The sequence below is a fragment of the Chinchilla lanigera genome, unplaced genomic scaffold, assembly GCF_000276665.1.
Source record: "Chinchilla lanigera isolate Chin_1 unplaced genomic scaffold, ChiLan1.0 scaffold00009, whole genome shotgun sequence".
In the NCBI taxonomy this organism is placed as follows: domain Eukaryota; kingdom Metazoa; phylum Chordata; class Mammalia; order Rodentia; family Chinchillidae; genus Chinchilla; species Chinchilla lanigera.
The window spans coordinates 35633067-35659061 of NW_004955410.1; the positions used below are offsets into that span (position 1 = coordinate 35633067).

The 25995-nt window shown below is 47.1% G+C and overlaps 1 protein-coding gene across 2 annotated transcripts in view; it reads left to right on the forward strand.

The window, feature by feature from the left end:
- The window catches only part of Plxna4 (plexin A4), a 433053-nt gene that overhangs the window by 352025 nt on the left and 55033 nt on the right, over positions 1-25995 (forward strand). For both annotated transcript variants that reach the window (XM_013510647.1, XM_005377544.2), the window contains exons 10-13: positions 10522-10722; positions 18426-18522; positions 18921-19111; positions 22692-22843. In XM_013510647.1, the coding sequence (XP_013366101.1) occupies positions 10522-10722; positions 18426-18522; positions 18921-19111; positions 22692-22843 (641 nt within the window). The remainder of the gene's footprint in view (positions 1-10521; positions 10723-18425; positions 18523-18920; positions 19112-22691; positions 22844-25995) is intronic.

Here is a 25995-nt window from a genome sequence, read left to right on the forward strand (position 1 = left end):
CACTTAATTACCTGAAGTAGGTTTGTCATTTCAGCTCTTTCTTTTATTTGTTCCACTCTTCCCAAGTTTCTTTCTCTTAAATATAAAAAAGGAACTTATATCTGCTGTTGAGAAAAAGAACAAGAAGAGAACAAAAACAAGAGCCTACCATATTTCCAAGTGCAATGCAGGGATCTCTATGGTAAAAGGTAGCTTCAAGTACCCAGACTGGGAGCTAACTCAAGACTTCTTCAATGTCTGGCACAGGCAAAATCTGCTGGGACACACAGCCTCACAGAGGATTTGATGCCAGGGCCCCCGTATTAGTTTTCATCTTCACTGTGGCCAAATACCTGATATGCACAACTTAAAGGAAGAAATGTTTCCTCTGGCTCACAGTTTCACTCGATGGTCAGTGGTGCCAAGGCAGAAAGCTCCTGACAAAAGGACATAATGGCAAGCTGCTCCAGCTACAGCAGCCAGGAAGCAGAGAGAAGGGGAAGAAGCAGACAGGAAGGACACAAGGACCAGATATAGTCCTCAAGGTCATCTTCCCATCATCTACTCAGAAACACCCTTTACTAATCTCCTAGGCATCACTCAAGTCAATCAAGTTGACAATCAAGATTAACCACCACAGCACCCACCTAGGAAGGAACAGGCCTGGAGCAACACAGCCAAAGGAATGACATGGAACGGGACCCATCTACCGCTGCTGCCCTCCAGTTCTTTCCTTTTCCCCAGAGTATCATGATGGTAGCCTCAAGGCCAATGAAAGTTACTCCAGAGTAACTTGGCATTGCCCATGTTTCCTTTGTCATATGTTGTTGGAATGAACTGGGCTCTTCTTCATCAGGGATATTTATTTACTCTAAGAGAAAGAAGTTCTAAGGATATTTTTCTGGTCCAAGCTTGGAGGTTACACTCTGCCCAGGGCTATTTTGAATATGAAAATGGTGATACCAGAATTGATCACCTCATGTGGCTGTTGTAGCAACATCTTCCTGGTGAATGGACCAGAGGAGAAATAAATAATTTAAATCTTTGGAAAGTGCTGATTAATTCTAGCCATTTTGGGTTTGTGGAAGGAGGTGGCTGTCTTCAGAACTCAGAGTCCCTGGCTCCTAATGGAAAATAGAAATCTTTCCTCTTGGATTTTTTGTTTTGTGCTCTTTGTTGCTGGGCAGAGGCAGTATCAGGAGGAAAAGAAAACAAAGAAAAATACAGGACTGAAAGGTAACTTTATGGAAACCCTTAGACATAAGTGTCCTCTCTTGGTTCCAAGGGAAGAACTTATTCACAACATTATACTCTGGAGTTTTACTATTATGTTAATCAGGTTGCTGCTACCGTAACAAATTCCTGAGATAAATCAACCTAAACAGAAGCAAGGTTTATTTTGGCTCACAGTTTTGGACTTTCAGTCCGTGGTCAGGTGCCCTCATCCCTTTTGAGCTAATGGGAAAGAAGTTCATCATGGTGAGAAACACGTGGTAGAGAAAATTGTTCACTACGTGGCAACCAGGAGGTAAAAAAGAGTAGAGACCATTGTCCCACAGTCCCCTTCAAGGGCAGCCCCCGCAAAGGCCTAACACTATCCATACAGTTCACCTCTTAAGGTTTCCACAAATATTTTTCAATAGCCTCACACCGAGGAGCAAGCCTTTAACACATGGGAGAGAGAGAGATCTAGATCCAAAGTTTATCAGTTCTGATGTAACTGTTCATCCTTCATTACCCCATGCATTTCCTATAAGCAAGCTGCTATGAGAGATTAAAAGATGTGTGAAACATCTGTATTTAGAGATCCATAAAACAAGGTTATGAGTCTACATGATCTTTGACATTCTGTAATTGTAAATAGAAACAAACTAGAAAGCACCTAAGAGAAATCCATGCCTAAGAAATGTTCTTATTGGGAGAGAGTGATGCCAAGGCTAAGGGCTATCAGTTGGACCTAGCAGAGTGCCTATTGGCCTCGGGGCCAGCAGCTGCTGTGGACCTCAGGCCCAGAGCTACCTTCCTGGAATGCAGGTGAGACACAGGCCTCAATGACTTTTCTGAAAGTCCCAGGGGTGTCCTTTTCCTTTACCCTTTGAGGGGAGATACAGGCAGGGTCCTTTGGTCTACCAGGAGTGAGGCTGCCAGATGGTTTTTCACCTGTCCAGCACCATCTTGTATCCTTTGGAATGCTTTCATCTGTGTCTTCGAGTTTCAACACTGGATTTGTTGAATGTCACCAGAAATGTTGAATTACCTCTTTTTTTTTTTCCCTGAACAAAGAGCGCATTCAGGCAAAGTTATTGGTCTGGAATGAAGAACTGGTAGATGATTGTTGCAGTTATAAGAGCAGCAAGTATTCCAGCATAATTATAATTATTAGAAATAGAATGCCCAGTAACATGTGTCCTTCATGGTAACTGTATTCCAGTTACAAGGCATAATTTTGTTTCAGCAAATGACAGCATTGTGATAACAACTGTGGATACTCAGATCAGCTGCCAGAGCCTGAGCACCACAAAGAAAAGGGAGAAGAGAAATGAGGTGAAACAAAGTGAGGTGACAGTGTCTCCTGCTCTCAGTCCTATTCTCCCAGTATCCCCAGAGACTTTGTGCCGCCCCCCAGACTGGCCTTTTGCTGGGTAGCCGTTAACAGAGCTGGCAGAGCCACTGGTCCCCTTGTGGCTTTAGAGTGCCTCTGCAGGGCCACCTCAATCTCATCAGGCCCACACACTTAAATCACTGTGATTCTTGGGGGTGAAGGATGAGTTTCTGTGGAAAAACTAATCCACTGGCATGAATTAGTCCTCAGTGGACTATTTTGCTATTATTTCTCATCTAAACTGAAGAGCAAAGTGAACTGGCAATGAAGCTATATTATCCAGGCACTCTGCTGGAGGGTCTCTGCTAAAAGGCCATGCACATCTGGCCCATGAGTACGTGGACGGCTCAGAGAGGAGCTTTCCAGCAGCACATTTCCTCTTGAAGTTCGATCACCATGCTTACTCCAGAGAACAGTTGTAAGATCGGAGGAGGTAAAATGAACTCTATTTGATTTACAAAGCTGTGTTTACAAGAGTCCCCCAATGTCCCCCACTAGCCCCACATCCCTGAGAAGATACGTGGAGCCATGAACTCTGGTATCCTAAAGTATCAAGTTTGTTTCAAGAGTGAAGAGCAGGCAGGGAAGGCCTCTGGGCTGCTGTTTGCCCCTGGTGCTGAAAGAAACCTCATGTCCTGAGGCAAGGCAGACCAAGGGCATTTAACCCTGGCTAGCCTCTAGAGGAAAACTAGACCAATACCTGGTCATTCTACTTCCCTTCCTGGAGGCGGCCATCCCTGGGGTCCAACCCAAGGGAACAAAACTACCCTTGCCATACCCTTCAATTTCCTTTGAGGAAACAAGCCAAAGCCAGCTGAAGAACTTATTTCCAACCCATGCACCACCCCCTACTTCAGGTATTCAATTACTGGGTTGCCATTTCTCCAGACAACTGCACTTTCCATCAGTCTCTTCTGCCCCTCCCCCATTAGGGTTATGGGTATTTCCTTTCTGTATTACCACTTTGCTCTCTCCATAAACCAGCCCATCGTAGATCACACTAATGGCATTATAAACTTGGGGAACAGCAAGAAAATATATGGTGCATTACATTTTTGTATTGGGAACCCTGGACCTGAGAAGGTGAGTATAAATTTGGGGGTTTGGTTAGGCTCAGGCCTGGCATGTCTTTGAAATTGATGGAGGCTGAGGTGACGTAGGGGGAGGAGAAGTACCCTGCAAATCACTTGTCCCTTAGCTTCCTGCAGGTCCTGCTGCTCTCCAGAGCTTTACATTTCCCCCACTTTTGCAGTAACAACTAGGAGAATTAGAGCTCTCATTTTGTAAACACACGGGGGCGGGGAGGGGGGCTGTAAATCCACAGACCTACTGCCCCCCTTCCCCAGGCAGCACAAGTCCCAAAGGCAGCCTTTTGTCTCCCAGCTAGGCAGCATTCTTTATGTCCTTGTTCGGTTATTTAAATATGCAATGAAACCTCTATATAAAGCAGCTGCTGACCTGCCAGACATGGTGGATGGAAAAGCACCTCCCTCACTTTCAGTTTTTGCCTTTGTAGTCTTTCTCCCTACAATTAGCAGTACCATCTTCACATTTGTTAATTTAAATGGGGACCAAAATACGCAAGAGGCTGGACAGTTGACTTGGAGTCCACGCCATCTTCAGTGCAAAGCCAGTAAAGGTTTGCTAGTGCCTCAAGCCACTGTCCCTCCTTATCTCCAGCCTTTCCTTACAACTGCAGAACATAGCCACAGGCAAAACAGCCTCCAAGGGAGATTGATTCTTATTGCATGCATTCAGCTACAAATAATCTTGTTAAACACAGGTGTTTTCCATCCTCCAAGAGCTGGCCCTTTCAAATGAGAGTTCAGAGAAATACCTTTTTGAAAATAGAAGAGGATGGTGTTTTGGAAGCAATCTGTATGGGGCTAGATAATCATCTCTGGATAAAAGTGAGATTATCAGATGAAAATATTGTGCTCATCAGCATGGGTAGTGAATGAGGTAACTGCTTCTAATTTTCTTCTCTGAAACATGGAGTGATCATATATGCTGTTCTGAGAAACGGGGTAACATATGGGAAAATGTGTGTAAGAGGTTGGGGGTGGTGGAATGTGCACCCAATTGAATGAATCCCTGAACGACATTCACCATCTTAGTTAGAATCATAACAGTAATGCGTGCTGCCTACCAGAGCCAGTACTCATGATAGGACCAAGCCTAGCTGGAAAATCATAATATTAAAATATTTAAATACTTACTGGCAAGTAAACAGCCACTTCCAAGAGGCCACCCCCTTTGCAAAGTCCCCTACCACCCCAACTGCTCCTACATTCATTCAATTGATCAGTATTTTGAATACCACACTTTGGGCTAATTGATCAGGTATTAATATTTCCATTTTAGAGGTGGGAAAATGGGGCTTCAGAAAAGCTTATAGTATGACGTAGCCTAGGCCATCTGTTGGGCTAGTAGTAGAAGTTGGAGTAAAAGAAAAAACAAGCTATTCACTATATTTAGCATTTTGATGCCAAATGTGTGAGCATTTTCCCCCACACCAAGTTATCCCACAATCCTCTGCAGATACCACCTGTGTAGCCTACTACTTAGTTCCATTCTGACACTGTCTACCTAGAGTTAGTGTCAGATCCCACAAGGTAAAGGACTCTGTCCCATAAGTCTGCCCCCACTTCAGGTGCCAGTCACAGGTCTGCTAATGTCCCCTGCACTTCTGACCAACCAACTCTTAATCAGGGGTTCCCGCATCAAGTTTGTTCATTTTTTTAAATGGGTCAGAAAACTCAGGGAAACATCTACTTACATTTCCCAGTGTATCATAAAAAATATTACAAAGGGTACAAATGAATCAGTATATAGAATAAGGTATGCAGGAAGGGGAACAGCCTCCTTGCTCACTCTGGCAAAGCCCTTCCCAGCACCTTCATCTGTTTACCAAAAAGGAAACTCTCCAAACCCCTTCATTTAGGTTTTTACGGAGGTTCTTATCATAACTCCAATTGATTAAAGTATTGTACATTTTGATTAAAGTATTGTACATTTGACTGATTTCAATCTCCAGCCCCTCTCTCTTCCCCAGAGGCTAGGAAGGGGCACTGAAAACTTCAACCATCTAATCACAAAGTTAGTTTCTCTAGCAAACAGCCCCATCCTTCAAGAGCCACCTTATCTTCAACTCAAATGTGACTGAAATGAGCTCATAAACAGCAAAAAATGCTCCTCTCACCTCAACCACTCAAGAAATTCCAAGGGTTTTAGGAGTTCTGTCTCAGGAACCAGGGACAAAGAAAAAAGATAGATAGATAGATAGATAGATAGATAGATAGATAGATAGATAGATATAGATTCCTTATTATGTCACAGTATCCCTGTACCATAAACATCATTGAATCCAAACCAACCTCTTCATTTTATGAGTGAAGAGATCCACACAGTTTGAGGGATATGCCTTAGGCTGGCTGCTGGTAGGTCTCCTATTCCAGAGCACATGGAGCATGCAGCTTCAGGATGTCACCTTCTAGAAGAGGGGACTGTCACTAGGGGACAGTAGAAAGAATGGGAAACTCCATACCTGCCCTCATTGTGTTTGGCCACTTGGAAGTGCTGAAATTAGTCAGGCTCCATATAAGATACAAATCCTAGAAAGTTGGAATAAGTTGACAGTGAGAACTGATGGAATCATTATGGAAAAGAAATAGAGACAGGAACAGGGAAGATGGGTCCTTTGCACTTGAAGTAGGACCAGAGAGCAGATGAGGGACAGAAATGCAGCCTGAGCTGGATGAAAGATGAGAAAAGAACAGACATTTGCTGAATCCTTGCTCACTCAGTGCCAGACACTTGTGTATGTTCATTCATGGGATGCCCCTAATGCACTTTTGAGGGAGGACTTTTAATCTTTTCTTACAGTTAATAATGATTAAGAGCACTTGTCAAAATTGTGAATCAAGTAGTAATGTGCTAGTCAGCTTTCCATTGCCGTGACAAAAATACCTGAGAATAATAATTTAAAGCAGGAAAAGTTTATATTGGTTCATGGTTTCAGGGCCTTCAGTAAATTGTCTACTGGTTCCGTTGCTTTCAGGCCTGTGAAGAGTCAGAAATATCATAACAGAATGGCATGGCAGAGGAAAGTCACTCATTCCAAGGTAGCCAGTAATCAAGGAGGAGGAGGAGGTCCAGATATACCCTTCCAGGGCACACCCCTAATGACCTACTTCCTCCAAGTAGTTCCCATCTTCTAATGTTCCCACCATCTCCCAATTAACTCATTAAACCATGAATCTATCAGTGGATTAATCCATTAATGAGGCCAGAACCCTCATGATCCAATCATTTCCCAAAAGCCCCATATCTGAACATTGTCACACTGGGGACCATTGTCACACTGAGAAACATTCAACAGTACGTTAGCCTTTGGGGCATGTTCCAGATTCAACCATAACAAGGAGGAAGATAGACTTACTTTCATAGTTGCATAATTCTCCAGCCAGTATCTCTCTAGTTTAGAAAACTCAAATATTGAGGACCTAGATCAGGAAGGACTAAGTCCCTGACCATGAATCAGGCCCTTAGGCAGGAATCGTGGAGAAGCATGGATGTTTCTCTGAAATTTCCCATGAGTTTCAGACCTGTAGGTGGTTTTGCATTTAGACTCTCAGTAGGAGGCAGGTCAGAATCTGGGATGATGGGGTGGGAAGAAGGGGCAGGGTGGTGGAAATGGTCCCTTCATGCCTTGTTGCCTAGGGGAAAATTGCCATTTTACATTTCAATTAGGAGGGGCACTGAGGTCAATCAGCAGTACCACTAGAGGAAAATGTGCCCAGCCCAGCCCTGGGCCTCTCCAATTATTATTAATGAACTTACTTGCAGAGCCGTCAACCCTTTTATATGCAAACTAGGCCTTTATGAGGCCACTGCTAATCAGGACTCATTAGAGAACTCCTCACAAGCCTCAGCATCAAACAGGGAATAACTGAGAGGGGCTTCTGCTCCTGCCCTAATCCTGGACAGGAAGAGTCCAGCCTCCAGGCAGGGTTCCAGCCCAGCTCAGGAGGGTTTCACAGCTCTGGACTCAGAGATCCCTACTGACCAACCACTCTGTTCTGAAATATTTCTGCCCACTAGTGGGAACCTGCTCTTTCATGAAGAGGAGAAAAGTTATTGGTATCTGAGTTGTTCAGCTGCCACCTCATCTGTGGACTCTGAGCCATTAGTTTTTCCTCTGCCTCTCTCAGTTTCTCCTTTGCAAAGTAGAAGGGGTCCATTAGGTTGGTCAGAGGACTCTCGGATTCCAGGTACCTTTAACACATGATCATGGGTAGTACCACGTTTGTGTAGGAGGTGAAGGTGAGAGGTACCAGAGCTTCCTGAGTCTCACTCCACCTGCCACTATAGACCTGGATGCCTGGGGGCAAGACTGCCTGGAGCTTGGGTGAGGGAGGGATGGGTCACCACTATGAACCTGGGCCTTTTGGCTAACAGCTTTCCTCCTCTCACAGATTGGCTGTCCCCAGTTCTCCAGCATCACACACCTCCCTTTTCAGCCCAAAATTTCACCCATTTCACATTATCCCCTTCTCATCTACATGTCCCACATCTCTATCTTGGTGGAACATGGAGTTCAGATAGCAGCCAAGGGGGCACAGGATGGAGCCACTAGTCTTACCATGCGATAACTCCCGGTCTCCAGAGACCTGCTTGTCTTAGAGCTTTGACATGCAAGGTCAAGGCCAATGCTGCTGCTGCTGCTGGGTGTGTGCGTGTGTGTGTGTGTGTGTGTGTGTGTGTGTGTGTGTGTGTGTGTGTGTTAGTGGCCCCTGCTCCCTCTGCTGTGTCCCTGCTGCTCCTCTTTGTTTAGTGTCTATTTTTAATTGTGGTAAAATACATATATGATAAAAATTTTCCCTTTTAACCAGCTTTAAGGTACAGTTCAGTGGTATTAAGTACCTTCACAATGTTGTACAACCATCCCCAACACTCCCAACTAAAACTCCATCCCTCACCGACTTGAAAATTCCCCTCCTTTCAGACACGACCAGTCTCTTTTCTGTGTGAGTCTGACTGTTCCAGGTGTCTCATGTGGCATTGTCACACAGTATGATGTATATGCTTTTTTTTGTGACTGGCTTAATGCATTTAATATAATCTCCTCAGTGTTTATTCATGTGGTACATTGTATGTGTCAGAATTTCTTTCTTTTTAAAGGCTAGGTAATATTCCGGTGTATGGATATAACATATTTTGTTTATTCATTTGTCCATCCATGGAGCTGTGGGTGGCTTCCACCTTTAGCTACTGTGAATATGCTATTGGGAATGATGTTCAGTATGTGCTCAAATTCCTGCTTTCAGTTTTTTGGGGGCAATCTGAGGAGTGAAATTGCTGGATCCGATGCTCCCCTTGGAGGGGAAGAGTGGAGGGGCTGGTGTGATGGTTCCAGGGATCTCCCCAAACGAGACCCATTACTATCCACCTGTGCCCTGTGGTCTCACCTCTCTGGTTCCCTCCCCTTCTCCTCGCTTCCTTCATAGCTTCCTACTTCTCTGCCTATCCTGTTTCCATGTCCCTTGCCCCTCTTTCCCTCATCTGTTTGTTTGGGGTGACCGGGAAGGACAGAGAGATGACCACCGCAAGTTATGGAATCATGACTGGTTGGGATGGACAGGGCCGTGGAGTCCCATCTGACTGACAGCTAGTAAAGCTGAGTCTTAGACTGGGGGTGTGGTCAGGGCTTCACAGACTGTCAGAACTTGGCCTTCTGTTCCCAGTCCAGTCTTGTCACAAAGCAGCTCTTGGTGACATGGCAGCCCTTGGGACCCAACAGGGACAGTTGGCACTGGCCTGATTGCCTGGGACCCCTCCAGTCTGCATCTGCCCATGCTTTCCTTTCTGTTTCACTCTGCTGGGGACCAGTGCTGGGTTAGGGGTGAGCAACCTCTCCTGAGGGTTAGCAGTGGGCCCTGACAAAGCATGGATATAGGTGCCGTACTTCTGATGGTCAGCCTGCCCAGAATCCTTCGGTCCTGGCATGCCCCGGACAGTGCCATGGAGGGCGGAGCCTAGGGGATGGAGGGCCCATGCTAGACCCTGCATATGTCACAGAGACCCCCCTCCTGCCCACACCTATCAGGCCAGGAGCACTGACTCTCTCCTACCAGCAACACTCCAGCTCCGTCCTACCATGGCCCTCTTTCCTCTGACCCCATTCTTCCCCAGCCCTCCCTGGACAGAGCTAACTATCTCAGGAAAAGGGGGACCTGTGATTCACTTCCTCCAAACCCAAAGGCTCTCTGGGTCCCACACAGCTCCAGAGCTAAGTATCCCCACTGCTGGCATCTAGGAGCAATCCAGTGTTTTTCTGCTCCAAGGGGTATTTCCTCAGGATTGGGCCATCCTCAGAGCTCAGCCAGAAATTTTTGCATTAAAAAGGCTACTGGAGCCTCTTCCAGAGCATTCACAAATGCCAGGCTCAGCGCATATACAGGAGGCCCTCGTGGACCCTCCAGCCGTGGCCCAGACTCCCGCTCCAGAGGCCAAGTCACATCCAGGCTTTGCTCCCTGTGGATCTCCTCACATGGCCCATCTGTCCCAACTCCTGCGGCCTGGAGCTTGGCAGGCAGAGAGGCCATCAGTCCCTGTGGGGCAGTAGGCCCAAGCAGCAGGGTCAGTCTCTGCAGGGAAGGAGTGGTAGGGAAGGGAACGATAGAAGTGTGGAGCATCTGGAGCAGAGGGGAGATACTAAAATGAAGCTGAAGAGGCCGGGGACAGCCTCTACGAGAAGCAGCCTCAAGACTGACATGAGGACCTGGGGTTTATCACCCACACTCCCTTCTGTGTCAGGGCGGGAATCAGATGGCCATGTGAGGCTGCATCTGGGCAGCAGGGCAACGTCTAGGGAATGTCTGCAGCCTGCCCCCATGGCTTCCCAACTGCCCAGTCTGAGCCATGCCCTCTGTCCCCAGGACTGCCCCCAGCTGCTGCGAGTGGACAAGATCCTGGTGCCTGTGGAGGTGATCAAGCCCATCACACTGAAGGCCAAGAACCTCCCCCAGCCGCAGTCAGGGCAGCGTGGCTACGAATGCATCCTGAACATCCAGGGCAGTGAGCAGCGAGTGCCTGCCCTACGCTTCAACAGCTCCAGTGTGCAGTGCCAGAACACCTCTGTGAGTCACCTGCTGTGCCACCATTGCCTCCTAGAGCCAGTCCCCTCCACTGTTCAGGTCCCCCAGCACCCACTAATCTGCTCAGTTGCCTGCTTCCCTTACCATGCTTGTGTACCCCAACCCCTTCCCCTTGATCCCAGCAGCAGGCTGGCTATGAGGCCACCAAAGAGGGCACCAAGTACCTCACTCTACCTGTAGCCATATTGTGAAAGGGTAATCTGACAAGACAGGGTAAGAGGGGATGTTGGGCCAGCCATGGGGTCCCAGAGCCCTGTATGTGGGCAGATGTTTTTTCAGGATGCCAGATCCAGGAGGATTCCTGTCTGTCCTCTTCCCTGCGAGTCCCTCTAGAAGCCCTGGGCCTTGCATTCCCTGTGTCAGCCCTAAGCAGTGCATTTGAGCCTGTAAAGGCCCCGTGGCTCTCAAACCTCCACAGAGTCTGTGTCCGTAGCACAGCCTCAGGACAAAACAGGTGGCAGCTAAAGGAAGCATTGAAAGTGAACAAGAGGGAGCTGGCCAGGTAGGGGCCACTTAGATAAGCTCGAGCCCTGCCCAGTGCTTACAAATCCACAGTGAGTCCAAGCTTCACCATGAGTGACCTACCTACTGCCTACCCAGTCCCTAAGAAGCACACCTGTCCCCAACTCTGTGTCCTGCAGCCTTGTGCCTCCTCACCCAGTATTTTCCAGCCAGTGCTCTGATCTCTCTCGCTCTCTTTCTGGGTCACTTCTATGCACCCAGATGCTCAAAGACCAGCACTGGGCTTCTGGACTCACAACCTTTCCAAGCTGTGAGAAACCTTATAGTTCTCCACCATGCAAAGGGAAGATAGAGGCTCACAAGCTGGCGCAAATACAGGTCTGGGGGCTCAGACCTACAGAATCTGGAGACCTTTTTAAGATTCAAATATAGTAAGTGCACAATAAGATTTGCAGACAAACCTTAGCAGGTATCCTGAAAACAAGGGCAGGAACTACAGCTAAGGCTCCATTTGCTTTGGGGTAACCTTCTCTTTGCAGAGGTGAGAGGCCTGCTCAAGGTCACATAGCTAATGGCAGGGCTGGCTGGGTTTGAGCTGCCCTCTTATGTCATGCCACCTGTCATTCAACCCCTAGTCGCTCCTGAGTACTTACATGAAGTGACTGTGTTTGGGGGCGTGATGTGGGACCGGGACAGTCCCCAGGGAAAGACTTCATAGGAATACCCTCCCTTTCCCACAGAAAGTGTTTGAGGGGGAAAATGGAGCTCAAGAGGTCTACATGCTTGCTCAAATTCACCCAGCATTATAGACACTGAACTGGCCCCTAATCTTCCAACCTCCCAAATCCCAGATGTGTCCCCATAGCATCTCATGTGTATCTCCCCCGCCTTAGAACCAGGCTGTTTTTCAGGTTTCTGCAGTGTTCTAGATTTAATCTGCAAGCAAGGGGAATATTAAACACCTCCTGTTTCCTCATAAATCCTGAGGCCAAGCAGACTAGGCCCAAGAGTTTGGCTCAAGTAATTCTCCCCTAAACAAGAAGATTCTGGTGGAGACAGAAAGCCTGGACCCCACATTTGACTCTGTGGATGCAGGTGGAGATTTCAGACCAGGAGAAAAGATTTCAGACCTTGTTTCCTGGGAGATGCTGTGCAGGATATAGGGGCATCTGGAGGGAAGTCTGTGGCCTCAGTACCCAGCGAGGGCCACCAATGTCACAAACACCATGAAGGCCCCATGCTCAGGCAGATTTGATTAAACAGACAGAGCACACCAGTATGGTTAGCCACATCAGCCCCTGGGTCAGAATTCCCTTGGTGCCCTGGAGACTAACTCAGCTTCCAAATTTCTGGTTGAGACCTGCCACCATTACTTACTGTGGAATTGGAGGCTGTGCATTATAGTGTCCCAGGGATTCCTTAGGCTGAGAGCCACCTGACACACTGAGCTCCCAGCTGTCACTGGGGACTCCCTGGACATGGGGTTGACAGCAGAGCCTCCTGAGGAGCAGTGCACAAAGGGGACCTCAGCAACGCCAGGCAGGCAAGTGCTGCCTCCTCCTCTGTGGTATCCCCAGGGGACCATAGGGATGGCGCCCAGTCAGCACCTATGGAAAAAAGATGGAACGGTATTGACATCTGCCTATCCAATATTGAATTCTGGGGATTTCAGAACTCTGCAGGTCACCAGGTTCCTCACTGGGAAGTTGACATCTGGAGACCAGATATGCCAGGACACGACTCGTGCTTCTGCCTCTAGCTTTTGGCCCAGGCCTTCATGCCGCTGAGTGCCCAAGCTCAGGCACTTCCAGATCTGCTTCCAGGAGTGCTGGGCACAGCATTGTCCTGTAGGTCTGGAGCCCAAGGCTCTATCAGCGAGGGTAGTACCCGTAGTCCAAGCTTAGGGCCTCCCTTCGTCTTCCCTGAGAGCTAGGGGAGGGGTGTCCCCCTGCACTCCGGCCTCCATAGCTGGGAGCCACTCTATAGCTCTAACCAGTACTGGGATCTAGGTTAAGGCTCCCAAAATACCTCCGCCAACTTCACCTGAGTGACATTTTTACCCCCAGTAATGAGAAAGTTTCTTTCTCTCCATTTTAAGTCTGAGGCACTGAGACAACAGAAGGGCTGTGCCAAAATGAGCCCCCCCTCCCCACTGGGACCCACTGGGGTCTCACAAGAGGGCCCAGCTCTCACTTTTCCCAGGACCCTGCCTTTTCTTTGCGGTAAGTAGGATCCCAGTGTAACACTAGCCTCTGCCAGGATGCCACTTGCTGCCAAGTGAATTTCTTAAAAAATATTCTTGAAGCAGAGGCAAGCCCTTTCCCCCTTAGTTATAGAACACTAGGTACCGTCAGGTACCATCAGACACTAGGTACCTAGGTACCATCAGACAGTGTCTTCTAGGTGTTGTCGACAGAGGGAGGTGCAGAGGGCAAGTACCCATCCCCAGATCACACAGCAAGTCAGGTGCAAATTCAGAGTTTGAACAGTTTCCTAGCTCGCCACCTAATTCAAGGTTGGGCAAAAACCGGCTGCAGAGTGCTGTATTCCCAGCTTTGGTGTTATCCCTGAGAGCGGGCTCTGATCAGCATCAGAGGATTGTGTGGAACAGATTGTTTTGTTTTCTAAATCCATGAGCAATCTGGAGTTGGAGGAGGAGTGTGGATCTAACAGCGAAACCCCTGGGCTTATGATGGCAGCAGAGGTTGGTCACAGAGGCCTCAGAGGAAAGCAGAGAAAAAAGGGACACAGAGGCAAGAGTGAACATGGCACGAGGCAGGATGGGCAGGGGGAATCCTTCTGGCCCCACTATTTAGGGACAACCCCTGGGCCAATGACTACAGCCCCTGGGACAGTGGGAGGAGAAGAGGCAGCCCAGCCACAGAGGGGGAGCCACCGTGGGGATGCATGACCTACTTTAGACCAAGGCTCCAGGAAAATGTCAAGTGCTGCTAATAATAGAGCCCACAACCTCCTCTCAGACACTGCAGTCACGCGAGCAGAGGGCCGCAAAGGGCATCTGCAGGCTGGAGTGCTGGTTGTGTGGGCCTGGTACCCCTTGCCCAGCTCCACGGCCTCAGGCTGGCCCACGTTTTACCCAGACTCTTTACAGTGTGCAGAACAGAGGAGGGGAAGGATCTGGGCACAGAAATTGTCCCTGATGCACAACTAAGAGCAGAAAACCCTAGAGGTAGACACAGCACACGGTGGTGTCTTGTTTCTTAGACCTATTGTCCATGTGGCAGAAATTTCCAGCACAGCATGTCAGAGCTCAAGAAAGGGACTGCCTGGAGGCAAGATTGTCTCAGTTTTGCAGAGATCTTCTCTGCTTTAGAAGGAGGAAAGTCAGAAGGTCACACTTTCCTGAGGTGATGGGTAGTCATCCATTAGCCAGGCAGTGGTGTGCTGGGCCTTGATTGAGATACTTAACCTCCTGGCCTCCAGGAGCCTGTAAGCATCCAGCACAGGCCAAGCTTCACGCAGATTAACTGCTGGCTGATTACAGAGAGCTATATAAATGCTAAGTGGGGCAGAGGTGGGGGAGGCCTGGGGGATGGGAATCTGGTGGCCCAAGCTCCTCAGAAGAGGCACAGCGTTCCAGCCATGCCCATGCAGGGGACAGGTCACCACCACCTGGGAGAAGGGGCTTCCCCATTGCCAGTGGCTTCCCTGGAGACCAAGGAGGTAGTGGGGAGCATCTGGGGTTAATGGTTTCTACAACATTTCATCACTGTGGTCTCAGGAGCTGGGGTGAGAAAAAAAGCACCATGCCCAGCATATTTGACTTTTAAAGTCTTTTCTATTTTCAATTTTCTTCAAAAGGAAAAAGCACATGAGCACATGCATGCAGGCACGCACACCACAACACATGAGTTTCTCATATGCAGCACACATCCCCATATGTACCAAATGTCTGGCACATAAACACTCCGTACATGGCTGCTATGATTGTTCCACATAAACATAAACACCAGCAGCACAAATAAAATTTTGCAGAGCATCCCCAGGTGTATACACATAGATTAAAATACACAGCAATACTGGAGAGCTTAGACTATGTGACAAGCACAGAGCTCAGGGCATTGTATACATTATCCTAAATCCTTACCATCCTAAGGGAGATATACACTGGTTCTTAATTCCCACTTAACAAATGGAAACCTGAGGCTTGGATCATTTTGCTTATGTTCAAGCATCTGGCCACTACAGGATCACTTTGTGGCTGTGTGTGTGTGTGTGTGTGTGTGTGTGTGTGTGTGTGTATGTATACATGTGCATTTATGGACATACAGATAGTATGTGTACTAACTGATCTTCAGATCAGCATATGTGTAAACACATTTGTGCACACACATACTCACACAGGCAGAATTTCTTGCTTCCATCTCTGGGGAATCTCAAGACCTTCCTGAGAGGGCCCTGAAGGTTCTATTGATCTTCGGCTCACTGGTGCCCAGTCAGCAGCTGCTACTTCCACTTTGGGCACTGGATATAACCAGCCGGAGGGAAAGAAGCTGGCCTCCCATCCTGACTTACCACTAACAGCCTCTAAAGGCTGAGCGCCATGGCTCCCAGCTCTGCCTCCAGGTGACCAGATGGTGCTCATTCTGAAGCAGAGCAGACAGCCCTTTCCAGAGTGCTCTAGCTGGAAGCCTAAGGCCCTGGCCACCCCTTCCCACTGGAGCCTTGGGGTGGGGACAGATGGGGAAAGTGGGAAGAGGTGGAGCCCAGCCAAGGAAAGAAGATGGGAAGGGAGCCTGCAAGAGAGACCTGACTCTCTCTCACCTTAGAGAGGTCACCTGCTCCTACTCGCCTCTCCCTCCACCGGGCTGGCCCTGCTTCTTGCACACTGTGGGGGCCCTCAAATTTTAGTCTACGCCAGAACCACAGAGAAGCTCTTTTGCAATGTTCCCCATCTCCAGAAAGTCAAATTCAGCAGGTCTGGAGTGGGCCCTGGAATCTGCACCTCCATCCTGCTTCTGATGAAGGGGTCTTTAGTCTGCTCTAAGTGGTCACAGTGGCAGAAGTCTGTGAGAAAACCAAGGACAGACTGGGATGCTGCAGCCTGGCCCAGCGCAGAGTCTTAACCTCTGAGGATATGGGGAGGAGTCTCCCCTTATTCAGTTTCCCTTCTCAGGGTTTCAGTCACCTGTGCTCAGCCACAGTCTACAGATCTTACATAGAAAATTCCAGAAATAAAAAGTTCATAACTTTTGAATTGCACCCCTTTTTATGTAGCATGCTAGAATCTCCAGTTGTTTCTTTCCATCTTACTAGGGTGTGAATCATCCCTCAGGTTTGGTGCTTCCGCACTACACATGTTACCTGCCTGTTAGTCACTGGTTGACTGATAGTCAAGTTATCAGTTATATTATTGAGAAACAGACAGAGACCACATTCACAATATTTGTTATGATATGCTGTTATAGTTGTTCTGTTTCATTAGTTATTATTTTTAATCTCTCATTGTGTCTAATAGATGAATTAAACTTTGTCATAGATATGTACATACAGGAAAAAAGAAAGCATATACAGGGTTTGGCACTATCTAGAGTTTTGGGTATGTATTTGGAGTTTTGGAAAATATCCTGGTAAAGGATGACTACTGTCCTGGGTCGTGAGATGATCAATGTCTCTGATGTTTTTTCTGCAAGGACAGGGGATTTGGCTATATTCATTGGACCCAGGCGGTATCAGTCAGGAGAGGGATTCCTTGAGGGTGTGGATGGTGGCTTGCAAACCACCCCTATCATGGGAAAAACACCAAACATGGCTCCCCAGCCTGGGAATATGGGTGCAGGGAGTTAAAATTTGAACACTAGGGTAGAAACCGAAGAAACCTGAACATGTCATTTGGAACAACATCATGACATGTTTACACTAGAGTTTATTTGGTGACTCAGGGAGTCAGGGAGATTTGTTGGATTGAAGATTGTATCATACCCTTTAGAAGTGTCTACCAATGGGCTACAGACCTATTCCTGCCCATAGCGAAAGGCATAGATCCTGGACCCTGAGAGTTTCCCTAGGCAGACATTCCCAATGCCTGGATTGCACCCCTGTTCCCCTTGGGAAGATGCTGTGGCCTCTTGAAGAAGGAAAAGCATCAGTCACCTCCCACTTGGCCACCAACATCCTCACAGCCCAGCTCCTCCAAACTTTAGCTGCATTAGAAGAGTTCATTGGTTTTGTAAACACAATTTCAAACCAAGTCCCCTTTCAACAAATTCCCAGATCTCAGCTGCTTCTGTACAGAAAATCTGTCTCAATTCCATTCCTCTGTCCTACCTCCTGTGGGGGCAAAGTCTGGTGGAATAATGAGAAAATCACCAGGTAGGGATTGAAAATGCTGCCCAGGGCAGGGTCTGCATTCCCTCTGCTTACCTCCTTTCCTTGAGCATTGAGAAGCATCTGCTGTCACAGGCAGAACAGAGGCTGCCACGCTGGGGCTCTGCCCCCTGCACCTGCTCCTTCTCCTCAGCCTCCACCCCCATGTCTTAGCCAGGACCTGCCCAGGTGGGATAGGTGAGGCTGGGAGGGTGGGGTGGGATGAGGAACCCTGTGCAGGCCCAGAGGCAGCCTGCATACTTGGGGACAGCAGCACAAGAGGAAGCTAGGGTGTGCCTAGCTTTGAGCCAGTGAGTGCCTTTAGAACTTCACCGTGCAGGATTTCACACTGCTCCTGTGAGCACTCCCTTGGTCTTCTGTACTTTAATCTCCAGCCTCATGTCCCCCTAAAGGCTGTAGCTCCTTCATTCTTACCATCTGTACCCACTCTCCCCGCTGGGGAGTAGAAAGTTCCCTGGTGTAAATGTAGGCCTGGCAGTGCCTCATGGCAAGCTTCCCTGGGAGGAGGAGGGCTCCTCGGTTAGGCTTCCTAGGGAAAACCCAGCTGGGCAGAAACAGGCCACCTGTCTGCAGCCACCTCCTAAGGATCCACAGTGATGAACAGTGGCTCCTCACTCTCTCCAAACTGCTCTTGAACTGGTCTCCCCACAGGTGTGCCTTCACACAGGTGCACTAGGGATCCAGGCCCCACCTCACCCACCTCCACCAGATATATACATGTATGTGTGTGTAGTGCAGTGCACACACCACACATGCACACCATAAGATCTTAGCCAGTCCTTAACCCCATGTGTTTTTGAGTACCTGAGGCTGAACATCCAGACTTCAGAATTCTCTGTGACCAGCTTCCTTCTCTGCTCCCCACCTGGCTGCAGTATTCTTATGAAGGGATGGAGATCAACAACCTACCTGTGGAGCTGACAGTCGTGTGGAATGGGCACTTTAACATCGACAACCCTGCTCAGAATAAAGGTGTGGATGGGTGGGCATGGTGGGATAGGCAGGGGGAGGGATTGAGGGTGGGCACCCCTACTTGCTAACCCTTGATATCGCCCTCCTGCTCTGAGTCCCTCCCTCCAGCCTCTCCACCATGCATACTTCCCCGTCACTTCCTGGATATGGGCCCCTGGCTGGTGGCTTGCAGGAGGGGAGCAGAACAAGGGACTTGCTGGGGAGAGTTGCTGAGAATGGAGACCCATGACTTGCTTCTCTGTGTGGCTCTCTCCTCAGTCCTGGGGTTCCTTTTCTATTTTCTCTGCATCAGAATGGCTAAGGGGCAAAGCTGCCTTAGGGATGCACTCCTGGTCCTTCTCGCTGGCCCCTTCTGGCCCACCTCATCTCAAAGCATCTTTTGCCTTTGCCTGCTGCAGTTTACCTCTACAAGTGTGGGGCCATGCGTGAGAGCTGTGGGCTGTGTCTCAAAGCTGACCCAGACTTTGAGTGTGGCTGGTGCCAGAACCCAGGCCAGTGCACCTTGCGCCAGCACTGTCCTGCCCATGAGAGTCGGTGGCTGGAGCTGTCGGGTGCCAATAGCAAGTGCACAAATCCCCGAATCACGGAGGTAAGCCGCATGAGCTATGTTGAAAGGATACAGTCTCCAAATGTGTCTATGACAAGGTTGAAGCTCTAGCAGTGGCAGAGGCTTCATAAAGGGCCCAGAGTGCAGAGCCCAGTGCAGGGGATAGGGTGAAGGTCACAGGGAAAGCCCTCAGGATTCACTCAGACCAAGACCTAAGCTATAGGAGCAGAAATGGATTTGCACATAGGGGTACGAGATTAAGAGGGGTCAAGGCAAGGCTAAACATGCAGGTATGCTGGACACAGAGAAAGCTCTCAGTCCAGGTTGCACTAGCTCACTGGGGGCACCCCGGGCTAATTCATTGCTGTCTCCATGCCTCACCGTCCTCACCTGTATGGGAGAGTTACAAGGATGAGAGGAGAGTGGACTGTATGTGCATATTGCTGATTTACCATGCCTCCTCCTCATTAATGAACATTAAAATCATGACCAAAGATGCCTAAGCCAATGAAATCACTGCCCCTGGGGTTCGTTTAAGTAGCTCATGATCTTCACCTCCCCACTGCACTCTGGCAGAACAGCTAAGATATCCCTTTCCACTGTAGCTGGAGCTCCTTGCTCCCCTCTTAAAGTAAGGAAAAGAAGTGCATGTGTCTCTCTACATACTCCTCAGCAGTGGGGCCGTGTTTCACACCTGGCACAGGAGGAAGTGTGTGGCAGGTGCTCGGTACCTCTTTGCCATTGTGGTTGCTGGTTATGAATGAGCCAGTTGAGGGAGAGGCAAAAGAAGAGGAGGAAAGTAGCTCAGACTCCTTCTGTAAATGATGAGAGCAAACTGGTACCTGTAAATGCGTGCATTATCCAATAGTCTCCCAGTGGCAGTCACAGTCCTAGGCTGTGTACATGTGCAGTGCCTTAGAGTTTACACGGTGCCTTTATGTCTCTCACCAGTCTTCACAGTAGCCCTCTTATGTTAGGGTCCTAGAGTTGCTGTAGCAAAGTACCACAACCTACGTGGCTTAATCAATAAATCTCTAATTTTTCACAGTTTTGGAGATAGAAATCCAAGACCAGATGTTGGTGGGGTTTATTCCTTCTGAGCATCATCAGGAAGGAGCTTGTCCAGCTTCACTGCTGGGCTTCTAGGTGACCCTCTTCTTCCTGAATGTCGCCTCATTTCTTCCCGCTACACACGATCCTCTGTGTCCCATGTGCCCCTTTATATGAGGACACGGTGATATTGGACTAAAGCCTACACTACTGAATCCGATTAAACTCCATTGCCTCTGTAAAGACCCTACTAGTGTTAGTTAGGATCTCCACAAATGTGCTGTGGGGAGAACACATTTAATCCAACACACTGACTGAGATTAGGGCTATTATTACCCTTTCCCATATAAAGAGACCAATGCTTAGCATTGTATATCTCCTGACCAGCATGTAAAGAACGTGGCCCCGCTCCCAAGTCTCCTGAGTCCGGGGTTACTGTTCTCCACTGCAGCGGTAGGACTTTACATACCCACTCACAAATTGTGCACACACCAGGGTTGTGTTACAGGCAAAAGGGTCTTCACTTTTGTGGGTAAATAGCTTCACCTTGTAAAGAGGCCCCACCAGGCAGCCCTTAAAATATGCCCCCCACCTCAGCCCTTTTACTGTCCACATTCTTGGTTATCTAGACACGATGAGGTCCAGTGTGCCCTGTTCAGTCCTCTGCATGCAGAGGAGCCAAACAGGGCACTGGGGGCAAACACTGGCATGTTTAATCTACAGAACTGCAGCAAGATGACAAGGTGAGTGCCCCTCCTGCTGCCCCTGGTCCCCTTCTCTCCTTCCCAGCCCCAGTCCACCCTGTACATCCTCTGTGGAACTGCTGCCCCCACACCATTAATGAGAAGCCAGCCCTGGGGATACAGCACATGGCAGCTCGTGGTGTGCTGGGCACAGTAGTCAGAGTGACTTGCTTTCTTCTTGGCCAGGGCCCAAGAAAATCACAGGAAGGAGGCAACAAATTAAACAGATCTCCCTGCAGTGGAGGCTATTTACCACCTCCATCCTTGCATCGGCCCTCCAGGGAACCTGGACTGGGCCAGAGATAAAATTTCTTTTATAGGATGACAAGCCAGAGCTGGAATTTGATGTAGACACAGCTGCCAGGTGCCAGGGGCACCTTGGGGACTCACTGTCTGGGCGGGCACTGGGGACAAACCCAGACACCTTCTCCCTGCCTTCTTTACTGCTGCCTGCCTCCCACATGCGATATAGGCCTGTGCTTCCAAGGAAGCTGTTTTTCCGCTACAGTGGGAACACAAGAGTACAAAGTCTCACACCCATGTGCACATCCATTTGCAAACATACATGCGCACATGTGGCCAAAGGTGGCTGGCCTGTTGTAGGTGAACAGTTCCCAGAGGAAAGCTGCTGCTCAGGGGCAGCCAAATCTAGTGCCTTCACTTCCCTAACTTTCAGCCTAACCCAGGATGGAACTGCAATTGTGACCCTTGCTGGGTAGGACAGTAGCACATGCTGAAAAGGGCTGGAGGCTCCTGCCATTCCGATCCCCCTGGACATGAGTCAGGATCCAGGTGCAGGTGCAGAGGCACCAGCTTCGGGTGGGTGAAGTGTAAAGGTCACGATGGGATCTTGTTGACCATCCATAGCCATCCCTCAAAGCTCCCCATGGCTGTTGAGTCCTAACTTTCCCATCATGAGTTTTAGCACAATGGTGGTATCTTAGCAGGAAAAGCCAGACATCGGTGTGCCAGGGTAAAGTCTAAATTAAACCTATCCCCAGGGGAAACCAAGCAATGAATACAAAGTGTGTGATCAGTGCTCCTAGAAGTCCAGAAAGATGCTCAGAAAGGTGTGGTTTTCCATACTGTTACAACTCATGATGTGAATACGATGTTGCCCTGACAAGACCACAGGAGCAAAGAGACCTGGTCCCAGCCCTCAGTGGCTCAGCGTCTGAAGAGGTGAGGCTGGAAGTAGGAAAGATGAGGAAGCAGACATAAATAATATTTGTCATCAAACATAGTAGAAAAAGAATGGGGCTGGGGATTTAGCTCAGCGGCACAGCTCCTGCCTGGGAAGTGCAACGTCGTGAGTTCGATTCCTGTTACCAGAAAAAAAAAAAAAAAAAAACCATAGTAGAAAAAGAAGGTGACTTGGAGTTTCAGTGGAAAATGAAAACATCTGGTTATGGAAAGTGACCTTCAGGAAGGATCTGAAAAGCTTCCCAGGATGATGCTGGGTGGGTTGATAAGATGATTTTTTTTTCCTTAAAAGTAGATCTAACATTGGCCAATGCCAAAAGAATTTAATCCCAATTTCCTGCTAGTTACCCAGTAATATTGCAGGTATATTTCATTGCATCCTCTCTTCTTCTGTGAGATTGGAAGGTACACCAGAGATTTTGAACACAGCTTCTAAGACCGTACACAGATGGACTACTTTACCCAAGGCCATAGCCCATTAATAGCCCCAGACAGTGGGTGCTATGAACTTGGAACCACTCAAAGGATTAGCACAACTGGAAGAAGAATGGACAGGCTCTTGGTCCCATCACAGATGAGCAAAGGTACATCTGAGCCTCTACGATTTCTTCTCCTCCTCCCTGCAGATAATTCCAGTGACAGGCCCCCGGGAAGGGGGCACCAAGGTGACCATCCGGGGAGAGAACCTGGGCCTGGAATTCCGGGACATCGCCTCTCATGTCAAGGTGGCCGGTGTGGAGTGCAGTCCTTTGGTGGATGGCTATATCCCTGCAGAACAGTAAGTGGAGGCCACCTGAAATGTGGAAAAGGGTAAAGGTGGTGGGGAGAATTTGGTATGATGTGAGTGTCCTTTAGTCCAAATGCTTGGGACCACGGGTGTTTCAGAATTTCAAATATTTGCCTACATATAAGGAGATGTCCTCGTGATGGATCCCAAGTCTACACATGACATTCATTTGTTCATGTTTCATGTATACCTTATATACATGGCCTGGCAACAATTTGATACAATTGTTTTAATAATCTTGTGCATGAAATTAAGTTTCTTGGTGTGGAATGTTTCACTTGTGATATCAAGTTGACACAAAAAACAGAGATTAGAGCCTTTCAGAGTTTGGATTTGGAGATGTTCAACCTATATAAGGAATATCCTTGTCAACAACAGAGTCTCAGATCTGCACTGTGGGAAAAGAGGATGCCCCTGACATTTTAGAGGGTTGGAAGTACCCCCCGCTCCACAACTTGCCACACCCCCAGCTGCCACACTGGAAAAGTACAGAGGGGAAGGGTGATCACAGGGAGAGAAGAAAAAATGGTGCTACCTACTTGGGTCCTGGGGTAGAGGTGAGATAAAGCAAAATCAAAGCCTGCCGGAGAACTGTGCATTCAGTTCTGCTACGTCTCAGTCTCAACTCACAGATGTATAAAAACTTAGTATATGAGGGAGGTGACATTTCAAATCAGCAAAGAAAGACAAGACCATTCAAGAAATAGTGCTGGTTAACATCCTGGAGAAAGTACAATATCAGATCCTTATTTCACGTTAGACACCAAAATAAATTCCAGATGGATTAAAGAGTTAAGGATAAAAAATGAAACTGTAAAAGGATTAGAAAAAAACCAGGTGAGAATTTATTTGATTTCAGGAAGAAGGTATTATAACTGCAAAAAGGACATTATAAAGGAAAAGATTAGGGAATTTGAGTACATAAAATTTACACATCAAAAATCACTGTAGGCAAATAAAATTGTAAGTGATAAATCAGGAATATGATCAGACCCTATCACAGTTAGTAGATACTTTCCTTAACAAATTAAAAGACCTTATAAATAAAAGAAAAATGTCACAAAATGGGAAAAGAGCACAAATGTACAGTATACAAAAGATGTACAAAGGGCCAACAGTCACAAACATGCAAATTGAAACAACAGCAAATTTTAGAAATAAGTACCCAGGGTAGACAAGAGGCATGGGAAGTTACAGATTCATTAAATCATGATGAGGATAAATTGGGACAAACTTTCTAGAAGATATTTGGAAGTATAGATCAAAAGTCTTTAGTCTAGCCACCACACTTCTAAATTGTTCCTTAAATAACCAGATTGCACAAATGTTTATTTGCAAGAATGCGTATTTCAGCTTTATTTATAATAAAAATTCATAAGTAATTTGTATGTCTAAATATAGGAAATTTGTCAGTGCAATAGTTTACTGTTCCATAACTTACAATGGGATGTTTGCTGATAAGCCCATTATAAATTGAAAATATAATAAATTCAAAACGCATTTAACACACCTAATGCACCAATCATCCCAGTTTAGCAATACAATGCACAATAGAGGTTCAGCTATTTCCTGCATGATGGTAGCTCTCTGAATCTGTGTATCATTGCCACTGTCAAGCACCACAACAGAGTATCATAGGACACATTGTGAGCCCAGGAAAAGATCAAAGCTCACAATTCTCAGTGAACTTCTATGGAAGTCCTAGGGAAGGGGTATCACTTTCACATTACTGTAGAGTGGAAATACTATAAATCACACGATCGTAAGTTGGGGACCATCTGTACAGTAGACAGTAAATTACAAAGCCACTAAATCTGATATTAGCAAAGAATCATGACCAGGCATATATTGAAGGTGTTTGAAGCAAAACCATAGATTACCAAGCAGAATACAGAATTTCTAATTAATTCTGTAAAAGAAAAAACAAGATTGGAAACATAAACCAAAATGTTGACAAAGGAAATCTCTGGATGCTCCCTTTGCAGGTTGTGTATGACCACTGCTTTTATGTCCTTTCTATACGTTTTTCATGAAACATGCACTAATTGTGTTATCTGGGCAGAAATATATATATATATATTGCAGAACTTCTCTTCAGAAATTCTTTCTAAGAGAAACACAAAAGGTAGATACTGTAAAGTAAAACAACCAATTTAACCACACATTTTTTTAACCTTTCATGTGGTAAAAGATATCGAAAACAAAGTTGAAAGAGATGACACACTGGCAGAAAATAATTGTGATATTTATAACAGACAAAAGTTAATACTCCTGGTTCAGAAGATCCTGCATAAAGACAATCCACCAGAAAAATAGAGAGGGCTTCAACAGAAAAGTTGAAGGAGAAGCTACAGAGCAAAACACATGCACACAAACATGTGCAGCCTCACTAGTAACAAGAGAAATGAAAATTAAAATGAGATGTTTTTACCTAGACTATTGGAAAAACTTTCAAAGTCTTGCTAATATTAAGCGTTGGCCCAAACAGTGGAACATTGAGAGAAGTGCAAATTTGGGGCAGGCTTTCAGGAGCATTATTTGGCTCTATCTATCAATCAATACACAAGCCACTCAACCCAGCAAGTTCCCACCTTAGAATTAGATTCTAATAAATATCCATAGCTTAAGGATGTTGGTATAATTTGGTTCATTTTTTTTGTTTTTTTTTTTTTTAGTTTTTTCCGGTACCGGGAACCGAACTCATGACCCTGCACTTGCCACGCAGGCGCTTTGCCGCTGAGCTAAATCCCCAGCCCCTAATTTGGTTCATTTTGTAGGAGCAATTGAAGGAGGAAAAAAAATCAGGATAATTAAATGTCCACCAATAGGAAGGTGGTTGCATAAATGATCATGCAGTCACAGCAAAAACCATATATATATATATACTATATATATATATCATATATATGAAGGAAAGTCCATGCTATGTAGTTATAGAACATTGGACATATTATCTTTATATATGTATATCAGTATGTGATTTGGACATGTGTGTGCATATAAAGCATGTGTGTGTGTGTGTGTGTGTGTGTGTGTGTATACACTAATATAGTTGTCTCTCAGTATCCTGGGGGAATTAGTTTCAAAACCCCCAATGGATACTAAAGTCTAAGAATGCTCACATCCCTTCCATAAAGTAACAC